The 13,211-nt window shown below is 43.7% G+C and overlaps 1 protein-coding gene across 1 annotated transcript; it reads right to left on the reverse strand.

Annotated features, from left to right (window-relative positions):
- Positions 1 to 2,904: 2,904 nt before the first annotated feature.
- LOC137096535 (zinc finger and SCAN domain-containing protein 2-like) lies at positions 2,905 to 12,529 on the reverse strand. Its single transcript, XM_067466173.1, has 2 exons — positions 12,473 to 12,529; positions 2,905 to 4,388 (listed from the first exon to the last, which is right to left on the reverse strand). The coding sequence occupies exon 2, from the start codon at positions 4,160 to 4,162 to the stop codon at positions 3,050 to 3,052; it is 1,113 nt and encodes a 370-aa protein (XP_067322274.1). The 5' UTR covers positions 4,163 to 4,388; positions 12,473 to 12,529; the 3' UTR covers positions 2,905 to 3,049.
- Between the last annotated feature and the right edge of the window lie 682 nt (positions 12,530 to 13,211).

Here is a 13,211-nt window from a genome sequence, read left to right on the forward strand (position 1 = left end):
AACCAAGGCACAATTCAATGCCCGTAACATACAACAGCAATAAAACAAAATAACGCAAATTAACAATCAGCAGCAATACATTACATCTATACTCGCTAAAACCAATAAAAATTTCATACAAACCGATACAAACCAATTACTACTTATTGCCGGTCAATGTTCGCTATCTCATAGTTCAGAGTTTCCTTCCACATTTATCAGTCCTGCCGGTCCTATTTGTCTGGTTGTCCTTACTTAGTTGGCAGATTGCCCAAAGGCCTGGTCCCACAACCATGTCTTTACCTTCCTCCTGAAGGACAGGACTGATGTCGACGCCCTGATATCCCCTGGGAGCGAGTTCCACAGGTGAGGGGCCACCACTGAGAAGGCCCTGCTCCTCGTCCCCACCAGCCTCGCTTGCGAAAGCGGTGGAGTCGAGAGCAGGGCCCCCTCAGATGATCTTAAATTCCGTGGTGGGACGTAGAGGGAGATACGTTCGGACAGATACGCTGGACCGGAACCGTACAGGGTTTTGTGGGTCAAAACCAGCACCTGTAAGCCGTCCTGAGTCCCCCTTCAGGGGTTGAGAAGGACGGGATAGAAATGCGAGAAATAAATAAATAAAATAGTGCCTCAGATACTTAAGTTGGCTCACGATGTACCTTTCAGCAGGCACTTGAGCATTAAAAAGGCCAAAGAGAGAATACAAGCCCGTTTCTTTTGGCTAAACATGGGCCAGGGCATAACCACTTACTGCAAGACATGTGAGATGTGTCCGTTTAGTGGGGAAGGCAAAAGACAATACAAAAGGGCTTTTACAATCCATCCCTGTTGTCACCACACCATTTGACAAAGTGGGGATAGACATCATTGGTCCCATGTCCACTAAAACCCAAGATGGTCATCATTTTATTTTGACCACCATTGATTTTGCCACAAGGTACCCTGGAGCAGTACCCCTGAGAGAAACTGACTCAAAGACCGTGGCAAACACGTTGCTGAACATGTTTGCACACGTGAGGTTCCCCAGATCCATCATCACAGATCTAGGAACCACGTTTATGTCTCAAATGATGCAGGAGATGTTCTGAACTTGTGGGATTAAGCATCTGATGACCACCTCTTACCATCCTCAGACGAACGGACTGACGGAGAGATTCAACGCCACACTGAACCATATGTTAAAGACCTATGTTCACAAGAACCCCAGTGACTGGGACAGGAAACGTCAACATTTCTTATTTGCTTATTGCGAAGTGCCCCAGGAAAGCACCAAATTTGGTCCTTTTGAGTTGCTTTAAGGAAGAACACCCAAGCCAGCCATCATCCCTAATAAAATACAATTCTACATACTTACCATTATTAACTATTGTCTAAACAGCACACAACTATAGGAATAAAAATACACATCGTCACACTTAGTTTTTTATTTTGTTTTCAATGTTGGTATGCACTTTTTTTCTAGAAGGCTTTAGCCTTTGGACAAGTTCAGCACATATGATAAAAGGTTTCAATCATTTCTTTACATCTCCAGCATAAATTAATGTTTTAAATTTATCTTTGAGGGGTTTTTTGGAGTTATGCAGCATCTATACATAATTTTGTAAACATTTTATTTAACAGAGTAACTTCTTGTAAATTAGAATCTATTCTTCCAAAGTTCCTCCCATTATTCTACATTTATCTATTTGACCCAAATATTTCTGGAATTTTCTGCAAGATCACCACAAGATGTTAAATTCCCAACATTATACTGCCATTTACATTTGGTAGAGTTGCCTTTGTACATCTTAGAGAGTCTCTATGCAGAAGTTATTAATACTTTGCATGTTTTAAACTGTATATATATGTGTTTGGGTTAGCTACAGTAACACTGGAGCAGCCTATTTCAGAGATCCTCAGTCAGCGTTACCATGAAGACCAAGGCAAGCTGGCAGGAGTGGGAGGAGCCAAGTGGAGAGAGTTTTGACAACAGACCGTTTGAGAGTCAGGAGTTGATTTTGTATCTGAGAGGAGTAAAAGAGTGGAAGTGAAGAGTAGAGTGGGAGAGTGAAGTGTGAAGCAAAGAATTGTGGCTTTGGGAAGCCAGAATAGCTACTGGAGGTTTCTCAGTCTAAGGAGGCTGAAAGGAGAAACATAGCCAGTTTTCTTTAGTCAAGGGAAAGGCTAAACGATAAGCTTGTTAATTTATTTGATCAAGGAAAGATCAAATAGGGAAGATATTCCTGTACTGAAACATTGTTTAGTAATAAGAGCTTCACCTCAGTGAGATACTGTGTAACCTGGAAGAGTGAAATGTTTAACTAACCAAGTATTATTCAAAGTTCTATAAATTAAGTTACAACTTGTAACCACACGCTTGGTACTCAATAAACCAGTAATCTTTTGTTGGAGACAGTCTCATCTCCATCCATTCTGCGTCTGTACTGCCATATCTCACAGTAATACCTCATATCTCACATTGGTGGCAGTTACCATAGATTACATATAACAATTGGCCTCCGCTATACCAGTTGGTGGCAGAATTCAGAGAAATAAACAATAAATCTCCCTCTACTCCTGTCACACGACAGCAGCGTGTGCTTTCTCTCCACTCTGATCACCACCTCGCAGTCTCTCTTGGCATCATTTTACTAGAATGTGAGTGCTTTCCACACTCAAGGCATCCCAGTCTAAGTTCTATTATGTTTTTGAAGATTTCCACTTTCACAGAAGCTCTTTCTACATTCCAGGCATTTATAGGGATTCTCACCAGTGTGAATCCTTTCATGTTGCTGCAGAGAATGCCTCCAACTGAAGCTCTTTCCACACTCCAGGCATCTATAGGGTTTCTCCCCAGTGAGTTTGTTGGTGTCTACATAGGTCTCCACTGCAGGTGAAGTTTTTTCCACACACCAGGCATTCATAGGGTTTCTCCCCAGTGTGAGTTCGTTGATGTGAACGTAGATCTCCACTGCCACTGAAGTTCTTTCCACACTCCTGGCATTTATAGGGTTTCTCCCCAGTGTGAGTTCGTCAGTGGTTATTTAGGTGTATACGCTGAGTGAAGCTCTTTCCACACTCCAGACATTTATAGGGTTTCTTCCCCGGTGTGAATTTCTTGGTGTTTACATAGATCTCCACTGCCAGTGAAGTTTTTTCCACACACCAGGCATTTATAGGGTTTCCCACCAGTGTGAATCCTTTCATGTTGCTGCAGATAAACCCTCCGAGTGAAGCTCTTTCCACACTCCAGGCATTTATATGGTTTCTCACCAGTGTGAGTCCTTTGATGTGAACATAAATTTCCACTGTCAGTAAATCTCTTTCCACACTGCAGGCATTTATAGGGTTTCTCCCCAGTGTGTGTCCTTTGATGTAAATGTAATCTTCCACTGTCAGTAAAGCTCTTTCCACACTCTATGCATGTACAAGATTTCTCCCCATTGTGAGTTTGTTGATGTCTACGTAGGTGTGAACTCTGAGTGAAGCTCTGTCCACATTCCAGGCATGTATAGGGTTTCTCCCCGGCGTGAGTCCTTTGATGCGAATGTAGATTTCCACTCTGGGTGAAGTTCTTTCCACATTCCAGACATTTATAGGGTTTCTCCCCAATGTGAGTTCTGTGGTGAGACCGGAGACCCCCACGCTGAGTGAAGCTTTTTCCACACTCCAGACATGTATAGGGTTTCTCCCCAGTGTGAGTTTGTTGGTGTCTATGTAGACTTCCACTATCACTGAAGCTCTTTCCACATTCCAGGCATTTATAGGGTTTCTCACCAGTGTGAATCCTTGCATGTTGCTGCAGATGATGCCTCAAAGTGAAACTCTTTCCACACTCCAGGCATTCATAGGGTTTCTCTCCAGTGTGAGTTCGTTGATGTGAACGTAGATCTCCACTGGCACTGAAGTTTTTTCCACACTCCAGGCAATTATAGGGTTTCTCCCCAGTGTGAGTTCGTTGATGTGAACGTAGATGTGAATTCTGAGCAAAGCTCTGTCCACACTCCTGGCAAATATAGGGTTTCTCCCCAGTGTGAGTTCTTTGATGTGAACGTAGATTTGAACTCTGAGTGAAGCTCTGTCCACATTCCAGGCATGTGTAGGGTTTCTCCCCAGTGTGAGTCCTTTGATGTGAAAGCAGAGTTTGGCTGTGGTTGAAGCTCTTTCCACACTCCAGGCATTTATAGGGTTTCTCCTGCATGTTGACAGTGGTATGTATTTTTAACTGCAATAGGGACACTTGTCTTCTTTTTCCCTTTCTTTTTTCCCCAAAGTGAGTTCAGCAAGATCAGCACCTCGAGAGGATGTCTTTTTCATACAGGACCCTTTTCCTTACAGCTTCTTTGGTTTCCAAATTCCCCAATGTCCACTAGATGCTGCTTTGATTGTCATCACACCAGACATAGTGCCATGAAATCCTTATGTTCCTGGTCAAGAAAGAAACAGCGAAAGATTAGACATGAAGCTGAAAAACTCCTTTCTCTTCATAAGTTTCCTACTACCAAATTTCCTGGTATCCCCAAATGAATCCTCCACTCAGCCAAGAATCTGCCTCCGATCTGGATACTGACAAGCTGGAATGTGTCCAGAGGAGGGCGACTAAAATGATCAAGGGTCTGGAGAACAAGCCCTATGAGGAGCGGCTTAGGGAACTGGGCATGTTTAGCCTGAAGAAGAGAAGGCTGAGAGGAGATATGATAGCCATGTATAAATATGTGAGAGGAAGCCACAGGGAGGAGGAGGGAGCAAGCTTGTTTTCTGCTTCCTTGGAGACTAGGACGCGGAACAATGGCTTCAAACTACAAGAGAGGAGATTCCATCTGAACATTAGGAAGAACTTCCTGACTGTGAGAGCCGTTCAGCAGTGGAACTCACTGCCCCGGAGTGTGGTGGAGGCTCCTTCTTTGGAAGCTTTTAAGCAGAGGCTGGATGGCCATTTGTCAGGGGTGATTTGAATGCAACATTCCTGCTTCTTGGCAGGGGGTTGGACTGGATGGCCCATGAGGTCTCTTCCAACTCTTTGATTCTATGATTCTATGATTCTACTTCAGATCCAGATTTAAAGATATGGAGGTATTCACAACATTCGTCTCTGCTGAACCAATTCCCCTCTCTGCCTTTCACTCCCTCCGTTGTGACAGGATGGGATGCCAAGACAGGAAAGCCTCCTTCCTTCCTTCCCAGCTTTTTCTCCTCAGCCCAGTCATCCCTCTTCTCCTTTGGGGAAATATTCCAACAGCTCAAGGATCTAGAGAAACAGGGCATTCCCATATAGGGATGTAGAAACGTTTGCAGTAATTAAAAGTAATGAAGTCCTGGCCTGGGAAAAAACGGGCATCTCCTCTGACCACTCCTCCCACAGAAGCTTCCTCTCAAATGCTCTCCTGTATGTGGGTGGGACAGAGAGAATGTGCCAATTTCCCCCCATACATTAAATAAAAACAAGGGTCTCTGTAGTCAATTTACTTCCAGTCAGGCCTATTTTAGGCCTTAAAAAATGGTAGGCCCAAGGAGACGGTAGCCGTCTTAGAGAGAGGTGCCGAGGGTGTTTAGGAGTGGAGTGGTGTTAGGGTTAGAAGAAGAGGCCGAAGTCTGGCCAGGAGTTTGCTAGCAGGGTAGCTAAAGCAAACTTACAGCTAATAGGAGGTGAGCTGGTTAGTAGCAGGACAGTATCAGGCTAGATTTATCTGGGCTACTGAAGAATCTCTGGCAGAGACACTGTCCTGTTGGGATTCTTGTTGTGTTTTGGAGGGAGAGAAGATTCTCTGAAGTAACAAAGAACGAACCATTCTTGTAACCACCACGCTTTTAAGACTCAACTTTCTGAAACAGCCAAGATATTGCCTGCATTTGTTCTACCATTCAGCCTTTTGATTTGGGGAGCTTTAAAATCTCAGAATCCACTTTCAAGTCTTGAGTGGTGTTTGGCTGTGTGGGTTTCCTGGGGATTTCTTATTATTTCCTCAAAAATAAAGTTCCCTTTCTCCAACTTTGTTAGAATTGGTTGAGCAGAGTTGGGATTAATTTTGTATATTCCCCCCGCCTATATCTATAAATATTTATACAATTCGCTATAGCCTCCAAGTCTGGTAAAATGACCTTCACACTAAGGATCACACCGCTGTGCCACCAATTACAAGGAATATCACAGGAAGGAGGTAATTGAATATGTATTTGAATTAAGCCTGAACTGTTTCTTCAATTGTTCTCGCTGCCACCTTATTGCTTAGTATTCAGGTTGAGTTATATGCGTGGAGAGGATACTTTGTAACACCCTTCTGCGTTACTATAGTGTTTATTTTCCTCAGAGGGTTCAAATACCAATGACGTTTACTTTCAGCCTGTTGTAATGTGTTAACTATAATAAAACTTTTATTTAACAGGCTTAAACTTTTCTGGTACAAATGCGTAATGGTTTCTGTAAGTTAATGGCACAAAAGCTTTTGGTTATGTTTGATGTAATAATAATAATAATAATAATAATAATAATAATAATAATAAACCTTTATTTGTACCCAGCTACCATCTCCTGAAAGACTCGGTGCAGCTTACATGAGGCCGAGCCCAAATACAATAGTACAAACAATAACAACAGCAACAAAATAACTCAAAAAACAAAGCAATAACATTAACAACACACAATGACGCAATTAAAATCAATGGCAGGGCCAAATGTAATAATTAAAATTAAAAAGGGCTGGGTGTGACCAGGTGGAGTGTTTGGAGGGGGATGGGCATGCAGATATTCTAGATCTCTGATAAAGTGCGTTGGGACATAATGCTAGGAGTTTCCTTATTCTGGGAAGGCACACTGGAACAACCACATTTTCAAGCTCCTAAAGATTGCTAGCGACGGGGCCTGTCTGATGCCCTTAGGGAGAGAGTTCCAGAATCGAGGGGCCACCACCGAGAAAGCCCCGTCCCTGGTCCCCACCAATCGTGCTTGCGATGCAGGTGGGATTGTGAGAAGGGCCTCTCCAGATGAACGAAGAGATCGTGTGGGTTTGTACACAGAGATGCGGTCACGCAGGTAGGTGGGTCCCAAACCCAAACCGATGTACAGTTCTTAGATGGGTACTGGGTTCAAACCTAGAGTTAACAAACAGGAGATTATCTCAGGAAACTAATCTCTGATGATAATTCCAAACCAAATTCCCACTTTCTGGAATCTATCCAAACAACCTTAGAATCATAGAATCATAGAATCAAAGAGTTGGAAGAGACCTCATGGGCCATCCAGTCCAACCCCATTCTGCCAAGAAGCAGGAATATTGCATTCAAATCACCCCTGACAGATGGCCATCCAGCCTCTGTTTAAAAGCCTCCAAAGAAGGAGCCTCCACCACACTCCGGGGCAGAGAGTTCCACTGCTGAATGGCTCTCACAGTCAGGAAGTTCTTCCTCATGTTCAGATGGAACCTTGGCCTAGCCTTCCTCAGGAATAAAAGAAACAGACCATAAGCAAGGTCCTGTTCCCACTGTCAGTATTCCTGGCTAATTCCTCTAGCCCTTGAATACTACAAAAGATTAACCCAATTCTCCTATCTAGCACTCTCCAACTGTGAACACCAACCAACTACCTAACTCCCAACTGACAAATCCCAACTGCCAAAACTCAAGCCTCAAATTCAAAAGGTACACTTTTTTCTTCTATTTGAAATATTAGGCTCCGCCCCCTATTCCAAACCAATCCTGGCCATCTAGTCTTTGCTTACTGGACTAGGACACGCCCCCCTCTAAGATAACCTGACCTAAGATGGCGTCTCCCTGTTTCCCTCTTCTAAGATGGCCGCCAGGTCTGCGCTAGGCCCACATTCTGGCTGCTAAAGGTAAGGATTCTTCACATCTGGCCTCTCAAAAGGAAATCCTAAGAAAGCTGGGGGTCTTGAAGAGAAAAAGTCTTCTCTCTGATGCCAAAATACCGGAGCGCCTGCTACTTTTAAACCAGATCAACACATAGACTGGGTTTGAAGGAAACAGGAACAGAGATTTATTGTTTCAGAGCTGAAAGAATGTAGTGTGCGTGTGTAATGTTCATTTGTGAGAGAAACATAACTAAGAAACCACAGGATGGATTGACATGAAATTTTGAATCTATACACCTAATAGTCCATTGAGTGTCCATCACCCCTAAAAACACACAAAAAACCAGCCAAACAGACTTTAACCCCACCCCCAAAACAAACCATATTTACATATATTCATATACATATGCACACCTACATATAGACACACACATATATATATATACAAGCACACACAAAAATACACACATATACACCTACACACATATACACATACATAAACACATATATGCAGTTACACAAGCGCACACATATACACAATATACATATATACATATAAACAGAAATACAAATATATACACGCATATACATACACACAAACACACATATATACACTCACATAAACACATATATATATACACACAAAAAACATATACACAGACTGGGCCACAGCAATGCGTGGCAAGAGATGGCTAGTATATAAATAAAAATGTAATAATAATAATAATAACAACACTTTATTTGTACCCCGCTACCATCTCCCCAAGGGACTCAGTGCGGCTTACATGAGGCCAAGCCCAAATACAACAATACAAGCAATAAACAACAACAAAACAAGCAATTAAAATAAAAACATAGACAATAGAAATGCAACAATTAACAATAAGACAACGCACAATTAAAACTGTGGGTAGGCCAAATGTAAAGGTAAAATTGGAAATAATGCCAGGGTATGGGCAAAAAAGTGAAAATGGCGTTTGTGGAAAACATACAAGCAGACCTAAAATGGGTTGTTGTAGGTTTTTCCGACCTAAAATGTAAAGTGCTTCGGAGGACTGTTCGTTTGTGGGCTTAACATAACCCAAAAACCACTGGATGAATTGACACCAGATTTGGACACAATACATCAAGGCCAACAAGTGACCATCACTCATGAAAAACACAGCAGAAGAGACTTAAAAAGCCAAAAAACAAAATTACATAACAATTTGTGCTCAAAACGACATACGCAAACACACATATACACAAATATATACATACACAAAACACATATACACAGACTGGGCCACAGCAACGCGTGGCAGGGGACGGCTAGTGTATGTGTGTGTATGTATATGTGTGTATATATATATGTATATATACATACATACACACACACACTAGCGGTCTCCTGCCACGTGTTGCTGTGGCCCAGTCTGGTGATCTGGAAAATTAAGTAATGAGAAAGTGTTGGTTTCTAATATATCTAATTTCTTTCTGCTTGTGGGTAAACAGTATTCTTTGCTGTTTCTTTGTGAATGTTGATGTGGAGATTGTCTGGTTTGCCTACTCTGGAACATGCAACATATATCTGTCCTTCTTTAGGGCTCCCTTTCAAATCTGTGATACTGCATCTGTTATATACATATGTGTGTGTGGATAGCTGGATGGCCCTTTGTCAGGAGGGCTTTAATTATGTTTTCTTGCCCTGGTGAAGGGAGTTGGACTGGATGGCCTTCAGGCAGCATTTCTGAACCTGGAAAGTCAAGACCCCCGGGGGGGGGGGGGGCGGTCACCAGGGGTGTGTCAGAAGGGTCACCCAAGACCACCAGAAAACACAGTATTTTCTATTGGTCATGGGGGTTCTGTGTGGGATGTTTGGCCCAATTCCATCATTGGTGGGGTTCGGAATGCTCTTTTATTGTAGGTGAACTATAAATCCCAGCAACTACAACTCCTAAATAGTCTATTTCCTCCAAACTCCATCTGTGTTTCACATTTGGGCATATTGAGTATTCATGCCAAGTTTGGTCCAGATCCAACATTGTTTGAGTCCACAGTGCCCTCTGGATGGAGGTGAACTACAATTCCAAAACTCAAGGTTGATTCCCACCAAACCCTTTCAGTATTTTCTGTTGGTCATGGGAGTTCTGTGTACCAAGTTTGGTTCAATTCCATTGTTGGTGGAGTTCAGAATGCTCTTGGATTGTAGGTGAACTATAAATCCCAGCAACTACAACTCCCAAATGACAAAATCATAATTTTTTGAGTGATGGTCACTCCTTGTGTTGTGAGACATTTTGTTGCCAAATTTGGTGTGATTTCGTTCATTGGTTCTTTTGTTTTTAAGGTACTCATTATGCTCAGGACGGTTTACATGGAAACGAGCCCGGACAAAACACGATGCAATAAAATAAAATAAGATAAAATAAACACATCACAATAACAATACACAACATCATGAAACAATCAATAGCCTGAACAGTAATAAACCTATATAAATAAAAATGTAAAGTTTGTTTGTGGGATTAACATAACTCAAAAACCACTGACACCAAATTTGACATCAAATTTGAACACAATACATGTATCAGGCCAAGGAGTGACCATCACTCATAAAAATGTTGAAAGAGACTTAAAAAGCCAATTACAACACGTGCAAAAGCACACACACACATATATACTGCATATATATGCAAACACACATATATACACACACATATACACACAAAAAGCATGTATACACAGACTGGGCCACAGCAACACATGGCAGGGGGCGGCTAGTCCTGAATAAAGGGGGCTGGACTGGGGTTACTCCTACTCTTTATGTATTTATGACACTTCTGCCCCACCTTTCTCACCTCAAGGCAGCTTTACAACATAGGCAACAATTTGATGCCCTAAAACACAATGCACAGTTAAATAAATATAAAAATAGAATTTAAAAGTACATTACAACAACTAAAACATTTAAAAGCAATACATTAAGAGTTAAACACGTAATCCACGAGCGTAATCCGACCTGTTGGACCATTACTATTATTACTATTATTGCAAAGGTTGAATGGCCATCTGTCAGGGGTGCTTTGATTGTGCTTCTCCTGCATGGCAGAATGAAGGCTGGACTGGGTGGCCCCAGGTGCTGCTCCTATTAGTATTAATGTTGGTGTTGTTCCTTGGAAACCACCCTGAGTTTTCTTATTATATGATTATATTATTGCAAAGGCTGAATGGCCATCTGCCAGGGGTGCTTTCATTGTGCCTTCCCTGCATGGCAGAATACAGGGGGCTGGACTGGATACCCCCTGGTGTTGCTCCTATTAGTATTAATATTGGTGTTGTTACTTGGAAACCACTCTGAGTTTTCTTCTTATATGATTATATTATTGCAAAGGCTGAAAGGCCATCTGTTGGGGGTGCTTTGATTGTGCCTTCCCTGCATGGCAGAATAAAGGGGGTAGACTGGGTGGCCCCTGGGCTTGCTCCTATTAGTATTAATTTTGGTGTTGTTAATTGGAAACCGCCCTGAGCTTTTTTCTTATATTATTGCGAAGATTGAATGGCCATCTGTTGGGGGGTGCTTTGATTGTGTCTTCCCTGCATGGCAGAACAAAGGGAGTGGACTGGGTGGCCCCTGGGCTTGCTCGTATTAGTATTAATATTGGTGTTGTTTATTGGAAACCACCCTGAATTTTCTTCTTATATGATTATATTAGTGCAAAGGCTGCATGGCCATCTGTTGGGGGTGCTTTGATGGTGCCTTCCCTGAAGGGCAGAACAAAGGGGGTGGACTGGGTGGCCCCTGGGCTTGTTCCTATTAGTATTCCTATTACTGCAAAGGCTGAATGGCCATCTGTTAGAGGGTGCTTTGATTGTGCCTTCCCTGCAGGGCAGAATAAAGGGGGCTGGACTGGGTGGCCCCTGGGCTTGCTCCTAAGTATTCCTATTATTGCAAAGGCTGAATGGCCATCTGTTGGGGGTGCTTTGATTGTGCCTTCCCTGCAGGGCAGAATAAAGGGGGCTGGACTGGGTGGCCCCTGGACTTGCACCTATTAGTATTACTATTATTGCAAATGTGGAATGGCCATCTGTCAGGGGTGCTTTGATTGTGCCTTCATGACAAAATAAAGAGGGCTGGACTGGGTGGCCCCTGGGGTTGCTCCTATTAGTATTAATATTGGTGTTGTTTATTGGAAACCACCCTGATTTTCTTATTATATGATTATATTATTGCAAAGGCTGCATGGCCATCTGTCGGGGGTGCTTTGATGGTGCCTTCCCTGCAGGGCAGAATACAGGGAGCTGGACTGGGTGTCCCCTGGGGCCTTCCACTGAAATACTGTTAAGTTTGTCCTGTTCAAAGAGTTTGCCCATGCCTGAGATAGATTAGATAGATAGATTAGATAGATAGATTGGATTGATAGGACTGATAGATAGATTGATAGATATATATATAGATAGATCAGATAGATAGATTAGAGAGAGAGAGAGAGATGCACCCATGATGGACAATATGCCATACAAGCTTTTTCTGGGGCCTCATGAGCAGACTTTTCAGGGAGGGAGGGGGCTGTAGCGCGGTGCATGCTGGGAAGGGGAAGGAGGCCTTGACTGTTTTGAAGGCCTTTGTTGTCCTCCCTGGATGAAGGCCCCGCCCCCCGCCCTCCTCACAGGAAGATGTCCTAAGAACAATCCTCATCATCATAGGAAGAAAAAGAAACACCTACCTGGCCGTCCCTCCCTCTCCGTGGCGCTAGAGGAAGCGCTTCCTTCCCCTCAGCCCCGGGAAAATGGCGGACGGGCGGAGAAGCTCCCTCAGGCTCGCCCGAGAAGAAGCCCGCCCCCTCCTCCTCCTTCGCCCTCCCATTGGCCGAGACCGCGAAGCCCCGCCCTCCCAAGGCTCTCATTGGTCGCCTGCAGCCCCCTCACCTCACCTCGGGAAAATGGCGGACGGGCGGGCGGAGAAGCTCCCTCAGGCTCGCCCGAGAAGAAGCCCGCCCCCTCCTCCTCCTTCGCCCTCCCATTGGCCGAGACCCTGAAGCCCCGCCCTCCCAAGGCCCTCAATGGTCGCCTGCCGGTGCGCAGCCTTGATTGACGGATTCAGAAAGCAGATAGAGAGAAGGAGAAAGTCAGAAGCCTCATAGAATCATAGAATCAAAGAGTTGGAAGAGACCTCCTGGGCCACCCTCCAGTCCAACCCCATTCTGCCAAGAAGCAGGAATATTACATTCAAATCACCCCCGACTGATGGCCATCCAGCCTCTGTTTCAAAGCTTCCAAAGAAGGAGCCTCCAACACACTCCCTCTGGGGCAGAGAGTTCCACTGCTGAACGGCTCTCACAGTCAGGAAGTTCTTCCTCATGCTCATGTGGAATCTCCTCTCTTTTAGTTTGAAGCCATTGTTCCATTGCGTCCTAGTCTCCAGGGAAGCAGAAAACAAGCTTGCTCCCTCCTCCTCCCTGTGGC

The sequence above is a fragment of the Anolis sagrei genome, chromosome 3 (genome assembly GCF_037176765.1).
Source record: "Anolis sagrei isolate rAnoSag1 chromosome 3, rAnoSag1.mat, whole genome shotgun sequence".
NCBI classification, from domain to species: domain Eukaryota; kingdom Metazoa; phylum Chordata; class Lepidosauria; order Squamata; family Dactyloidae; genus Anolis; species Anolis sagrei.